A 16316-nucleotide genomic window follows, 5' to 3' on the forward strand; every position below is an offset into this window, starting at 1 on the left:
CACTACCACACTCAGATAATTTTTGTATTTTTAGTAAAGATGGGTTTTCACCATGCTGGCCAGGCTAGTCTTCAACTCCTGACCTCAAGTGATCTGCTCACCTTGGCTTCCCAAAGTGCTGGGATGACAGGTGTAAGCCACCACATCTAGTCCAAGACCTTTTTCTTTTAGGTACTATAAATCTATTAAACTTGTCATGTATGTCACTTATTTACCACTCTAAATTAAAAGAATTGGATAATCTTATAAATATATTTAACAAGGAATATGGCAAGGAGAAAAATCCTCCAATAATAAGGCTATCAAGAAAAAGAGGTCTTGGCTGGGCACAGTGGCTCATGCCTATAATCCCAGCACTTTGGGAGGCTGAGGCAGGAGGACAGCTTGAGTCCAGGAGTTTGAGACCAGCCTGGGCAACACAGTGAGACCCCAACTCTACAAGAAAAAAAAAAAGAAAGAAAGAAAAAGAGGGCTTATTGAAAATAAAGAAAACTAATATTATGTTCCTATAATATACCAAGCACTGTGGTAGGTGGTTTCATGTTATCCCATCTAATCAGCAAACTAAATCTGCTAAAGCCTATTAAAAATTTAGATAGACTTACAAACACATACATACCATGTTTGATAAAGCTACTCTGTCTTTAGGAACAACCAATGAGATATCAAAAGTTGCTTTGATAGCAGGCTCATCCCAGCAAGGAAAAGCCCTCCGGGCATCAGTAGCCTTAAGAAAAGAATATGAAATATAAATACCTTAGAATTAACCTAACAAGTTATTTCATAAAGTAGTCACCATTTCTCTCTGTCATTCATTCAGTCCCTTGTTCAAATATTTACTTTCTCTTCAGTGCCAGGCAACAAGCGAGGCATTAACTAGAAAGAAAATACAACACTTGCTACCACTGCCATTCCAGCAATTATCCAGGAACTGGGTCTGCTATGGATTTTAACAACATATTATAATTATTTATAACTAAACTTTTGTTTCTAATAAAACATGTTAACATTTTGAATTTAATGCAAATGCCTTCATTAATGATGTTAACACAACACAGGGCACAGAGCAGTAAAGAATATGCTATAAGAATTCAAAGTTGGGAAAACGTGGTAAGTTGCCTCTCTGGCTTTTATTTTTAAAATAAAAATATTCTCAATATTTGATGTGCTTTGTTCTTTATCTGGAATGGCAGCAATGGGAATAAAGACAGAGGCTCTATCAATTCAAAACAGGTCACTCATTTAATGGCATTTCCATATGCTACACATAAAACTGTCACCACTTAACCTACTTAAGAGTCCTCATTCTTTCATTAAAAATTGAAAAAGATCAAACTTATTATGAAAGCAAAATAAAACTTAGCGGTTCTGCAGGGTATCAGTCATAAGAGAAGGAAACTTTAGTAAACAGAATGTTCCATTTATTTAGTAAATAAAAATGGAACCAATGACAAGATTCTGTATCATGAAAAGAAACAATAAAATCCAAAGAGGTAGAAGAAGCTTATGGAAAAGGGTTTCTCCATGGAAAAAATGTTAGATGGCTGACTACACTCTCAAAAACATTAAATAGATCATTAATTCTATCAATGAATAAATAAGACATCTGAAAAGAAAGGAGAGTATAAGGAAAGAAATGGCAGTACAGGAGCATTTAAATTAGAAGCAGCAACAGTAGAGAAATGAATTTATACTAGGGGAAATTAATGACATAGATAACAAGACTTAAGTTTTAAAATTTCTAAATGACAAAGTGATGAAAGAAATTAAAGGTACATTTGCAAGACATACTAGAGCTAAACTCAGTATTAACTGAGAAGGGAGTGGACAGATATCACAGTGAAGATACAACAGAAAAACTCTTACATACTGAAAAAAGATATTAATCTAAAAATAAATAGAGTTCATCAAGTACTATGCAAAAATCAATGAAAAGTGAACTGGTTAAAAAAAAAAGTTTAATTTTCAAGATCAAGATAAAATTTAACAAGCAAGCAGGAAGAAAATAAAGCAAAATAAAACATCTTACCTACAAAGGAAGAAGAAACATTTTAGTCTGTGACTCTCCTCTTGAAAAAGTGAGATGTAAAAGATTTTGGAACAATATTCACAGACTTTTGGAAGCCAATTGTACTACTCTCACAATTGAACACGTTGGGCCTATTACTCATGGCAAGAGAAAACACACAAAATAGGGAACCACTGGTGTCTCAGTAAGAATGTAAGAAAGAGCCCACTATATACGATTTGGGATTTGGTTGGATGATTTGAAAGAGGGTCTAAGTTAACAGGGATTCACTCTAGATTGAGTGCTGCAAGAAGTCCTAGGAGGCAATTCTTTGGGGAAGTATTGCAATAAATCTTATCTATATGGAGGCCAGACTAGAGCAAGTCTAAAACTGTTATTGGTAAAGAAGCAGTAGTCATTCATTTTAACTGAGAGATGGAGATGTTTGATATTGTGTGGACAGCATAGTGATCTTGCTTTTGTCTGTGCCTAGACAAAATTATGAATGCTCATGTTTTGTCTCACTTTATTATGGTCTCAGAGTAGCCTTGTCTAAAGTTGCTATTCTGTAATATTATGTTTAATAGGAAAATAACAGGGGCTAGCTATGAGTGCCAGATAACTTCTGGATGTCAAAAGTTGCTGTTTTTTCTTTTTTTCATCAACAAATCCATATACCCAGTAAATCTGGTCACGTATAAAGGCCAAGGAAAGATTTTTCAGATACACAAAGGCTCAGGAATTATATTACCCACATACCTTCTCCTAAAAAAATTGTTTAGAGATATACATAAGCCAACCATTCCAGGATGACATGTTCAAACGGGGTACAGACAGGCATTGGAATCATTCAAACATAGAATTAAACCTAAATATCAGTGGCAAATATTATTAGAAACGGAAGGTAACATAAAATTATTGAAAGAGAAGATACATCAGGTAAAACAAATTGTAAGTAGACTGGATAAAAAAAATTTCAGGTTATCCCAAACAAGCAAACAATATAGGGATATGGGCAGAAACATAAGAATGGAAATTATGAATTGGTTCATTATCCATATTGAAATTTATAAAAATAAAATTAATGAGATTTAACATTTAAAAGTACAACTAGCAGATTCAAAACAACTTATATAACTTGTAAATACTTAATAAATAAAAATCATCCTGGCCTACATAGGACAACAAATATACACACACGCACACACACACACATTTATATACATATGAAGAAAAAGAAAAAAATCAAAGACAGCACAGATACTACAGTAAGATAAACAAAAGATGTCAAAGAAGGAAAGGAATGCTAGAAAACAGCTAATAATGCTAATGCTATGGGAAAAGCCACAGATGTCAAATACTAAGAAAACAATTTTAATCAATAAAGGTATACAGTATACAGGCAATTCAGGTATCAAAATATGTGTGTGTGTGTGTGTGTGTGTGTGTAACTGTATGTAATCATTCTCCAACCTCTACCCTTAATTCCCTCCTTTCTATAGAGATAATGGCTAAATATAAAATAAAAATTCTAAAATTATGAATATAATCATGGCCAAGAACATCTAGCCTTAAATAATCACCCCACAAAATAAAACACAGCTTTATCAGAATGCCTAATTTAAGGATCATAATATTTTAGAGAAGAATACCCATACCTCAAACTGTGTTACAGCAGCATAGCGCACTTCTCCAGAAGGGGTAGTATATTTACTTCTATAGAAACCTTTCATTTTGTCATTCAGCTCTCCAACAAAATCTATCTTTAAGGTTCCCGTACCTGTGATCGAAGATAATTAAAAAACACTTTTATGGAGATGTTAAATACAGTTATCAAAAAATATGTCCTCAAGACACTATAAGTTGACTATTCACAATGTTCAAGTCAATCCTTCCTTTCTCAAATATTCCTCCTGGCAATGGAGAGAATACAGTACTTACTAAAGTAAAAGGGAGACTAATCTTAAAACAACTCTTGAAAGCCATGTTTAGGGTGGCTGCCTAGAAAGTTATTAACTTAGTCTCAAACTACCAATATGTGAAAATAAGAACAGGAAAAGAAACAAACATTTATTCTTAAATGCCTGACATGTGCTATTGTGCATAATGCTTTTAAAATATATATAACTATTTATAAACCAGGAAGTAGATACTGTCCCCATTTTTTCAGATGAGGAAACTGAGCCTGAGAAGCTAAATAACTTCCCCAAGGTCATACAATTAGTAAGTAGTGAGAGTGAGTTAAAATGTTTAAGTCCAGAATTCATGCTCTCTGCCAATCATACACGTGAATTGGTCCTTTTACACAACTTCATGCATAGAAACAGAAATGTAGCCAGTTACTCTATTATCAAAACAAGACACTAAATGTTTACTCCAAAAGGAACACTGATTGCAAAATTTTATAAGAAACTATGGAGAAGACCAATGATTTGATCAGCAACAGGGCATAAAACAAATTCTTACGAGTCACCTCAATCATTTGAAATCTGATAAAGAAATACATTAATAAATTATTAAATGCAAATAAAAATACAACTTAAATATGTATTCTACTGTTATATAAGAGCAAAAAAATTTAGACAAAAAATGTAAGCTTTTTTAGTTTATATACTTTATAACATAAAAAGATTATTATCTAGTAATAATCTGGTAAATATAGATTCATGACAAAACAGTAATCTACCATTCTGTTTTACAAATCAAGTCAGGAACAAAACGTAGAGAAATGTTGACTTTTTAATTGATCCTTTTAAAGGTCCTACTTATTATATCAAGATTTAGAGCATGGGAATCTAACAAATCAAAGATATGGCATGACTATAAAGTAATTAGCCAATCATACCAAACTTTTATATCCTAATGTTTCAAATTGTCATTCTAAAATGAAGAGCAATGACATCTGACGTTGTTCAAAATGTTGTGACTTTCCCTCTGACATTGTTTTTTTGTTTTTGAGACAGAGGCTCACTCTGTCACACACTTCTGGGTTCAAGCAAGTCTTGTGCCTCAGCCTCCCGAGTAGCTGGGACTACAGGCGTGCACCACCATGCCTGGCTAATTTTTTTATTTTTAGTAGAGACAGGGTTTCACCATGTAGGCCAGCTGGTCTCAAACTCCTGACCTAAAATGATCTATCTGCCCACCTCAGCCTCCCAAAGTACTGGGATTACAAGCATGAGCCACCGTACCTGGCCCCTCCGACATTCTTTTGAATGATCTCAAAGTCAAATCTTGATCTTATAAAACTGAATTTGCTTTTTGGAAAGGACCAAAAATTATGAGGAGTGTGAGTCTACAGAATAAGTGAATGACAAACTACCAACTGTTTTAGCCTGATGCCTCAAACTGGTTCTGAAAGTATTTTAGGTGAAAATTTCAGACCTTTAGAGCAAAGTCATCACCAAAGTGCTATATGCTTAATCATTCTGAGAAAAAAAACCAACTCTATTGAAGCTTAATTGAATAGACATTTGTGATGGTTATTTTTTTTTTAAATCAGATATTTGTGAGTATCTAAAGAGGACAATAAATACTTATTCTTTAAAGAGAATGACAGGTTACTGGGACAGCATATCTAAATATAGTAAAATAATTAATAATTCTAAATGATACTAAAAATTAAATAACACAAAATTTAAATTAAAAATTTCAAATTTCTATTTTCTTTAGAAATTCACTTAATTTTTTTAAAAAAGGAAATGTATTCACATTAATGAAGTTTGCACAGAAGGTCTAACAGGTTATAAAAACCTACTACCTTTAATGGAAACTGTATGATGGAATTTTATGTTACAACTCCATAAGTGTAATTGGCCAGTCTGTTTCACTATGTCAATCAACTGTGAAGATTTTTAAAATATAATTCATATTTCATGGTAAATCTACTTACAAGTTTTCCTACTTGGAATAAAAGTGTATTTAAAACTCGTAACTAAATAAGAAAGGCTGCTTATACTTTTACTCGGTTTTAAATCTCCAAGGCCATCAAACCATAACAAGATATTGACAGTGACCACTTCCAAAAAGTGGCATACTAAACAAAATACAAAGTATTGGAAAGAGTTATTACCTGAAATTCAAACAATACACAAGTTAAAGTATTTAAAAATCATTAATGAATTTAATTAGTGTCACATTATATGATACCGATTACAAAGTATTTACTATTCATAAAGTGGAATTTTAGGGCAAGGAGGAGAAAAATTACTTTTTAATAAATTTCATTTATCAAATTTACACCATATTAATTGATTGCCAAATTGTCTAATTTTATACCTATCAACACACATAATTTATACCACTTCCTCAAATTAGATACCTTATTTCATATCCAATGTATGAAATATTTATCTTTTTGGGGTTATAAACCTTTTGAAACATATATCAAGCTCATTTATAAAGTAAGCAACTGAAAAACTAAGACTTCCACCAAAAACCTTAAATATTTAAAGCTTAGGAAAGTAGCAATTGTAAAACCTGGAGTAAATCTTGAAATACTTTAGTAATAAGAAATTTAATGAGCCTATTAAATGCTATAAAAATAAAGACAGCTTAATTTATATAAAAAGGGAATAAAGGTACTTTGCCTTTGTGTCACCACTTCTTTGTGTGTCTTTTTTTTTTTTTTTGGAAACAGTCTCAGTCTGTTGCCCAGGCTAAAGTGTGGTGGTGCAATCTGAGCTCACTGCAACTTCTGTCTCCCGGGTTCAAACAATTCTCTTGCCTCAGCCTCCTTAGTAGCTGGGAATACAGGCATGCACTACCACACCTGACTAATTTTTGTTTTTAGCAAAGACAGGGTTTCGCCATGTGTCAACACTTCTTATTATCTTGTTTTTGACTCTTCAAAATGCTGAGAACTACCAGTGTTTCTCCATATAAATACCACTCTCAGGACCCTCAGCCACTAATTCTGAGGTTGTCAGACCTTACAATAATTATGGTAATTTAATCACTATTCCAGAATGGTGCCAATTTCAGAAAAGCAGATATTTTACTTAGCTGTATAACAGTTTGCACAACTGTTAAATTTGATGAGGCTAAACACAAAGGTTACTAATGTTCTCCTAAATTCAGTATTTACTTCATTATCAGATAACTTGTGCAATCGATCTGTCTTGAAAAAGATAACTTCATTCTTTTTTTTTTTTTGAGATGGAGTTTTGCTCTTGTAGCCCAGGCTGGAGTGCAGTGGCAGGATCTCCACTCACTCCACCCTCCGCCTCCCGGGTTCAAGCAATTCTCCTGCCTCAGCCTCCCGAGTAGTTGGGATTACAGGTGCCCACCACCACACCCAGCTAATTTTTTGTATTTTTTTTTTCAGCAGAGACAGCCACGTTGGGCAGGCTGGTCTCGAATTCCTGACCTCAGGTGATCCACCCGCCTCAGCTTCCCAAAGTGCTGGGATTACAGGCGTGAGCCACTGCATCTGTCCAAGATAACTTCATTCTTAAAGCAAACCTTGGGAAAATGTGAAAGCCAATGATTTCAAATAGATACTCAATAATTCAGTATTATCACACCTGCAAGATAATTTTTCTGTTCTGATATTTATATCAGTTGTTATATTAGCTCAAAATTGTTATATTGGCCAAAAATGTCAAAAACTACAGTGAATTATACTATACTAATGGTCATAATGTTCTCTGACTTGTTCCTATTATTTGAAATAGAAATTTAACAGACATTTAGCATGTCTGCTGCAAACAGATCTTATCAAAAATGATGCAGCTCTTATATACTAATAATAAATGACCTCTAATATTTACAGTTAAGGGGAAAAGAAGAAAGGTGCAGAACATTATGTATGACATGATAATTTCTGTGTTCTTTTTTTTTTTTATTTTTTTGAGACGGAGTTTCGCTCTTGTTACCCAGGCTGGAGTGCAATGGCGCGATCTTGGCTCACTGCAACCTCCGCCTCCTGGGTTCAGGCAATTCTCCTGCCTCAGCCTCCTGAGTAGCTGGGATTACAGGCAATTTCTGTGTTCTTAAAAAGTATATACATAAAAAGGCCAGGCACAGTGGCTCATGCCTGTAATCCTAGAGCTTTGGGAGGCTGTGGCGGGCGGATCACAAGGTCAGAAGACCTACAAGATCACAAGACCAGCCTGATCAACATGGTGAAACCCCATCTCTACTAAAAATACAAAAATTAGCTAGGCATGGTGGCAGGCACCTGTAGTCCCAACTATAGGCTGGGACTGAGGCAGGAGAATTGCTTGAATCCAGGAGGCAGAGGTTGGAGTGAGCCAAGATCGAACCACTGCATTCCAGCCTGGGAGACAGAGCGAGACTCTGTCTCCAAAAAAAAAATAAAAGAAGTATATAAATAAACGCTTACAAAAGCATGTATAGTTTTTAAAGGAAACTGGTTGCTCCTGAGGAATGGAGCTACAAAAGGAAGACAGGGTAGAATGACAAACAAAATTTCATTGCATAGCATTTGAATTTTAAATTATGTAAACATATTATGTTTTTGAAATATTTAATTTGAAAAATAAAGATAGCACAATATGGTGGTCAGAAGTGCAGACTTTTGAGTTAAACTGCTTAGGTTTAAATCCCAGCTCTGCTACCTACTAGCTATGTGACCTTGGACAATGAAATCATTTTTCTGCCTTAGTTTATCTATAAAATACAGGTAACAGAATCTGGCTAGCATAGTGGCTCATGTCTGTAATCTCAACATTTGGGTGGCTGGCAAAATCCTCTCTGAGGTAGGAGGATCACTTGAGGCCAGGCATTTGAGATCAGCCTAGGCAACATAACGAGACCCTGTCTCTAAAAAAAAATTGAAAAATTAACCAGATGCAGTGGCATGTGCATGCAGTCTCAGCCACATGGGAGGCTGAAGTGGGAAAATCACTTGAGCCCAGGAGTTTGAGGCTGCAGTGAGCCGTGACTGCACCACCACGCTCCAGATTGGGAGACAGCCTGGGTGACAGAGACTTTGTCACAAAAAAAAGGATTAAGTAAATATTTTTTATGTACTTAAAACAGTGCCTGGCACAGATTATGGCGTGTGTGCATGCATGCGTGCGTGCGTGTGTGTATACTTATCTTCTATCATGTTAGAAGTTTCTGTCTATTCTTCCCTGGTGAATTCTAACAAATAAATTGATTTTTTTTGATAAATATAGAATGTTTAATTGTTAAATTTTAATGAACAATGTTGCCATATTTCCTAATGCTGAACAGCAATTCAATCTATGCTTTTATTTTCTTTTTCTTTCTTTTAAGACAGTTTCACTCTCATTGCCCAGGCTGAAGTGTAATGACTCGATCTCGGCTCACTGCAACCTCTGCCTCCCGGGTTCAAGCAATTCTCCTGCCTCAGCCTCCTGAGTAGCTGGGATTACAGGCATGCACCACCATGCCCACCTAATTTTGAATTTTTAGTTGAGACAGGATTTCTCCATGTTGGTCAGGCTCCTAGCCTCAGGTGATCCACCCTCCTCGGCCTCCCAAAGTGCTGGGACTACAGGCATGAGCCACCGTGCCCTGCCTATGGTTTTATTTTCTATACTGACTAGGTTTACATATCTTTGGGGACTTTTTAAAAAATCAGTTTTTTAATACTTCTGCTCCTCATTTATTTCATTAGTTTCTGCTCTTAAATCTTTCTTCTTTCTCTCCAAGTTATCTTTTGTTGTAACTTAGCTAATTAATTTTCAGTCTTTTTTCTTAACTAAATTTCCTCTCTGAGTAGTATCTTATCTGCATATGAAACATGTTTATCCCTCATGTTTCACATGTGGTAATTTCATTATTTAGTTTTAAATATTTTCTAATTTCCATAACAAATATATATTTTTTAGAGATGGAGTCTCGTTCTGTCACCAGGCTGGAGTATAATAGCACCATCTCGGCTCACTGCAATCTCTGCCTCCAGGCTTCAAGCGAGTCTCCTGCCTCAGCCTCCTCCTGTAGCTGGGTCTACAGGCACCCACCACCATGCCCAGCTAATTTTTGTATTTTTAGTAGAGACAGGGTATCACCATGTTGGCCAGGATGGTCTCAATCTCTTAACCTTGTGATCTGCCTGCCTCAGCCTCCCAAAGTGCTGGGATTACAGGCATGTGTCACTGCCCCTAGCCCATAACAAGTCTTCTTTGACTCAATGATTCAGAGATATAACTTTTCCAAATATATAAGAAGGGATTTTCATTTCTCTTTTTCTATTGCTAATTTTTTCACAGTGTAAACACAGAATATAGTCTGTAATAATATAGATTTAAAACTTTAAAACTTTTAAAATTTCTATCAAAGTAATGGTTTATAGTTTAAAACTCATATAGTACTATGAGGCTTATAATATACAAGCTGCAGTTCCCTGCCCAACACTACCCTACTCTCCACACCCTGCCCCTAGAAGCAACCAATTTCAAACTCTGACTTCTCAATGTCTTGCTTACATAACTATTTTTTTTTCTTTTCCTTTCTTTTAGAGAGAGAGTCTTGCTCGAGCCCAGACCCAAGTGCAGTGGTGCATCACAGCTCCCTGCAGCATTGAACTCCTGGGCAAGCAATCCTCCCACCTCAGACTCCCAAAGTATTGGGACTACAGGTATGAGCCACCACCCACAGTCTATTTCTTCATTTTTCAACTTTGGACATTATTTTCTCTTTACATTATTTATATTTCTCTTTACATTACTTTCTCTTTACTGTAGAAAGTGATGCTTCAGACAGGGCGCAGTGGCCCATGCCTGTAATCCCAGCACTTTGGGAGGCAGAAATGGGCGATCACCTGAGGTCGGGAGTTCGGGACCAGCCTGACCAACATGGAGAAATCTCATCTCTACTAAAAATACAAAATTAGCTGGGCATGGTGGTATGTGCCTGTAATCCCAGCTACTCAGGAGGCTGAGACAGGAGAATCACTTGAACCTGGGAGGCAGAGGTTGCAGTGAGCCGAGATCACGCCATTGCACTCCAGCCTGGGCAACAAGAGCGAAACTCCATCTCAAAAAAGAAAAAGAAAGTGATGCTTAGCTAACTTATCCCCCACTCTAATATCTTTTACAAAGAATCACGTTTTCTATGACCTTGCAAATCTGACAATATCTTTATTTTACTCTGAAATTCAAAGTTGGGCTAAGCATGGACCTTTAGGTTGAAAATCAGACTCACTTTGTATTCTGAAGAAACAGCTTCATTAGAGTCTAGTTTCCATGGTTCCTAATGGTAAGTCTAGGACTATTCTGATTAGTAAATTTTAAAGGTAGTGTGCTACCTGCTTCCCTCCTATTGCCCCCTACCCGAGACAGGAACTTTTTAAGAGTTCTACTTTATCCCAAAAGTTCTAATGTTTGAGTTAATGTGGGACTTCTCACATTTTTAAAGCTAGCATCTCTCAATGGTATACCTTTGCAAACTGAAGGTTCCTGCTCTATCAGTTCAAAGAAATTTTTCTGTTTTATGTCTTTTTGAAAGTTTTTCTTCTGGCCGGGCACAGTGGCTCACGCCTGTAATCCTAGCAGGGTAGGTGAGGCGGGTAGTTCACCTGAGGTCTGGATTTTAAGACCAGCCTGGCCAACAGAGTGAAATCCCATCCTTACTAAAAATAGAAAAATTAGCTGGGCATGGTGGTGCACTCCTGTAATCCCAGCTACCTGGGAGGCAGAAGTAGGAAAATTGCTGGAACCCAGGAGGCAGAAGCTGCAGTGAGCCGAGATCGCACTACTGCACTCAGCCTGGGTGAGAGATCCAGACTCCATCTCAATAAAAAAAAAAAAATTCTGCCGGGCGCAGTGGCTCAAGCCTGTAACCCCAGCACTTTGGGAGGCCGAGGCAGGTGGATCCCAAGGTCAAGAGATCGAGACCATCTTGGTCAACATGGTGAAACCCCATCTCTACTAAAAATACAAAAAATTAGCTGGGCATGGTGGCGCATGCCTATAATCCCTGCTACTCAGGAGGCTGAGGCAGGAGAATTGCCTGAACCCAGGAGGCGCAGGTTGCGGTGAGCCGAGATCGCGCCATTGTACTCCAGCCTGGGTAACAAGAGCAAAACTCCATCTCAAAAAAAAAAATTCCTCTTCCTATTTTCTCTGGTTTCTATTTTACTTGATGGATGTTGGTTCTGCTGGACTGGCTCTCAAATCTATTTTTTCTGTTTTCTATCTATTTTTCCTGCTGTTTAGAAGTTTCCTCAACTTCATCTTCTAAAACTTCTACTGGGTTTTTTTATACCTATCATAATTTCCAAGTTTTCTTGCTGTAATTCTTCCTATCTGATAGTATTCTGTGTTGTCCTTGTTTAATGAAGGCAATGCTTTCTCTTAACCCTCTAAGGATAGTAATTAGCTTTGGGGTTTTTTGTCTTTTTTAACTTTCTTTAGATTTATCTTTGCCTCTTACCACTTCCTATATTTCTATTATACTTACAGTTTTGCTTTTTGTCCTATCTTTCATTAGAAACTTTTCTCAAATGTCAGGTAAATGCTGCCCCAGTAACTTTGGGCTTGGTCATGCTACTTGCTCTGGCCAATGAAATGTGAGTGGACATCAAATATACCACCATCATGACAGAAGTTTAATTTTTTATTTTATTTTTCATAGAGACAGGGTCTCACTATATTGCCCAGGCCGGTCTCAAACTCCTGGGCACAAGTAATCCTCCTGCCTCAGCCTCCCAAAATGCTGGGATTACAGGTGTGAGTCACCACGCCTGCCCGTGCACAAGCTTTACATGTGTCTTTGTGGTCTAGTTTTCTCCCCATCCCTAAGCCTCTGCCCTCTGCCATGCATAATGCAGACAGTGGCTGCTCACTCACTACTGGTCCTGGAAAGAGAGTTGGGAGCCAAGTGGAGCCAGCAGAGTTGGTGATATGGTTGCATATGATCAGCAGTCCTCATGGCTCATGTGTAAGAAAGAAAGCCACATCAGTTGTTATAAGCCACTGAGATTCTATTTGTGTGTTAAATTATACACATAAATTTACATATACATAAGAATATTTCTAGACGGATTCACCAGACATCAGAAGTAGAAGAAATCAGAGAAAGAATCTCAAGTCTTATTTTTCACATTATATTCTTCAATAGCTTTTAATACATGTTCATGGCAAAACATTTATTTTTGTTTGTTTCTGAGATGGGGTCTCACTCTTTCACGAGGCTGGAGTGCAGTGGAGTGATCTCCCCTTACTGCAGCCTCCGCCTCCTGGGTTCAAGTGATTCTCCTGCCTCCGCCTCCCAGTAGCTGGGACTACAGGCATGCGCCACCATGCCCAGCTAATTTTTGTATTTTAAGTAGAAACAGGGTTGGGCCATGTTGGGCAGGAAGATCTCAAACTCCTGACCTTAGGTTATCCACCCACCTCGGCCTCCCAAAGTGCTGAGATTACAGGCATGAGCCACTGCACCTAGCCAAAACATTTATTTTTATAATAATTACTCACAAAAGGTCTCCAATAGCACTGAAATAAAAGACTAAACATCTCCAATTTAAATTTTTTCTAAAAATACTTTTAAGACCGAGTTTCACTCTTGTTGCCCAGGCTGGAGTGCAATGGCGTTACCTTGACTCACCACAACCTCTGCCACCTGGGTTTAAGTGATTCTCCTGCCTCAGCCGCCCCAGTACTTGAGATTACAGGCATGCACCACCATGCCCAGCTAATTTTGTATTTTTAGTAGAGATGGGGTTTCTCCATGCTGGTCAGGCTGGTCTCAAACTCCCAACCACAGGTGATCTGTCCGCGTTGGCCTCCCAAATTGCTGGGATTACAGGCGTGAGCCACTGTGCCCAGCCAAAAATACTTTTATATTAAGTCAATAGATCCTCAGTAGAAGATTGTGAAAATCAGACAAAAGGTATGAATAAGAATAAAAATCACCAATTATGTCAACACCCAGACAAAACCCAGGCATAAGCATCATTTTTTGTGCCATTTAGAGATATGATTCATTACCTTAAATATGTAATTTTACATTCTACTTTTCAATTTTACATTATAATAAGCACATTACAGTGTTAAGAATTCACAAATCTCACTTTTAATTGGTAAGCATATTTTACTATATAGATATGTCATTCCTGGCTTAATCATCTCTTTAATGTTGAACAAATATATTCATTATAATTTTCTACTACCATAAGTAATATCTCAGACACTTCTGAGCATATTTTCTGTATTTATGACTTTTCCTTGGGATATATTTCTATTAGCAGAATTGCTGGGTCAAAGGACATGAGCATATTTAGGCTCTTGATATATATTGCCAGAATGCTATTCAAAACAATTGCATGGATTTATACTCCCCCTAGCAATATCAAGGCAGCCATATCATTGGGAATTTTAAAAATTTCAGCTCACATGAGAAGCAAAAATTTCTCATAACTAGGAGGCTGAATATCTTTTCACATACTTATTAGTCATTAACATTTTCTTCCTTTTGAATTATCTGCTCCTTTTCATATGTTCATACCAATTGATTTGTATATAATTTCTTCCACATATACTAAGCTCAGAAACTCTTCTATTTCTTTGTGCTTTTATACCTAACAATAGTAACATAGTATCTTTCCTTCTGTGCCCTCAATAACATTTAATACCTATCTAATCTCTTGCTGTATATCAAAATCATCTGTGAGCATTCACTTCAGAGATTTGGACTCACTTAGAAGATGGAGCTAGGTTAAGGTATTTTTTGTTTGTTTGTTTGTTTGTTTGTTTGTTTCACAGAATGTCATTCTATCACCCAGGCCGGAGTGCAGTGGCCCAATCTCAGCTCACTGCAACCTCCACCTCCCGGGTTCAAGCAATTCTCCTGCCTCAGCCTTCAGAGTCACCGGGATTATAGGCATGCACCACCATACTGGCTAATTTTTGTATTTTTTGGTAGAGACAGGGTTTTGCAATGTTGGCCAGGCTGGTCTTGAACTCCTGGTCTCAAGTGATATGCCTGCCTTGGCCTCCCAAAGCACTGGGATTACAGGTATGCCACCAAGCCCGGCCTAGGTAAAGGTATTTTTAAATAAGTAAAACTGAAAAACAATACATTTTAGAGTAGAATGATCTTTAGTTTCTGTCCTGTTTTGTTTTTTTTTTCTGAGACAGAGTCTCGTTCTGTTGCCCAGGCTGGAGTGCCGTGGTGCAATCTCGGCTTACCGCGACCTCTGCCTGCCGGGTTCAAGTGATTCTCCTGCCTCAGTCTTCTAAGTAGCTGGGATTACAGGGATGCACCACCACGCCTGGCTAATTTTGTATTTTTAACAGAGATGGGATTTCTCCATGTTGGTCAGTCTGGTCTCGAACTCCCGACCTCAGGTGATCGGCCTGCCTTGGCCTCCCATAGTGCTGTGATTACAGGCGTGCACCGAGCCAGACCTTGTCCTGTTTTTCTTTGCTTGTTCATTTAAAGAGAATATAGAGGGACAGGAGGTGAAAACCTTGGTTTTTGTAGCCCAACTTCCATAGAAGGAAATGTTAGTGGCCCAAAAGTTGCCATGAACCTCTTTCAAAAGCTCTTAATATGGCCAGGCGAGGTGGCTCACGCTTGTAATTCCAGCACTTTGGGAGGCCAGCGCAGGAAGATCACTTGAGATCAGGAGTTGGAGACCAGCCTGGCCAACATGGTGAAACCTCGTCTCTACTAAAAATACAAAAAAAATTAGCCAGGTATGGTGGCAGACACCTGTAACCCCAGCTACTTGGCAGGCTGAGGCAGGAGAATTACTTGAACCCAGAAGGTGGAGGTTGCAGTGAGCTGAGATTCCCGCCACTACATTCCAGTCTGGGCAACAGAGTGAGATTCCGTCTTATTAAAAAAAAAAAAAGCTCTTAATACTTAATCCGCTAATAACAACGAGGGAAAAAAATGGCATACAATAAAGTTCTTTGGAAGAAGTCAGACGTCACTATATTTATCACGGGATTTTACAAAAGCCATGTCTCTTACCTGTTTGCAGAGTACTAGGGAAAGACAAGGTGACTTTTTCATCTTCATTTTGATAGTTAAATCCTGTAGCATGTATTTCTGAAATGAGAAAAAAAATTACTTCACAGTTCTGACTGGACTGACAAGATGAAATCAAGAATGCAGCAATTAACATTTTTAAGAGCAAAATCTCTACAAAAACTAAATATTCTTAATTTGGTGAATTAAGTCCTTATTAGCAAGAATTTCATTTCAAATTAGCCTATTCTAGGCTACATTACCTAAGTTAAATATGCTCCTTAAACATAATTACACATTCTTTACAAATTCATAAAATGTCAGTGATGTACAGGAAACAAAGCTTTATAAATGTGATGTTTTTCTACCAGATTTCCAGACACACTTCATTCCCATC

The 16316-nt window shown here is 37.3% G+C and overlaps 1 protein-coding gene across 7 annotated transcripts in view; it reads right to left on the reverse strand.

The window, feature by feature from the left end:
* The window catches only part of NPEPPS (aminopeptidase puromycin sensitive), a 106286-nt gene that overhangs the window by 44858 nt on the left and 45112 nt on the right, over positions 1–16316 (reverse strand). For all 7 annotated transcript variants that reach the window (XM_078374269.1, XM_035301381.3, XM_035301378.3 and 4 more), the window contains 3 exons: positions 15923–16000; positions 3667–3788; positions 620–727 (listed from right to left, as the gene is read on the reverse strand). In XM_078374269.1, coding sequence (XP_078230395.1) covers positions 620–727; positions 3667–3788; positions 15923–16000 — 308 coding nt within the window. The remainder of the gene's footprint in view (positions 1–619; positions 728–3666; positions 3789–15922; positions 16001–16316) is intronic.

The sequence above is a fragment of the Callithrix jacchus genome, chromosome 5 (assembly GCF_049354715.1).
Source record: "Callithrix jacchus isolate 240 chromosome 5, calJac240_pri, whole genome shotgun sequence".
Lineage (NCBI taxonomy): Eukaryota > Metazoa > Chordata > Mammalia > Primates > Cebidae > Callithrix > Callithrix jacchus.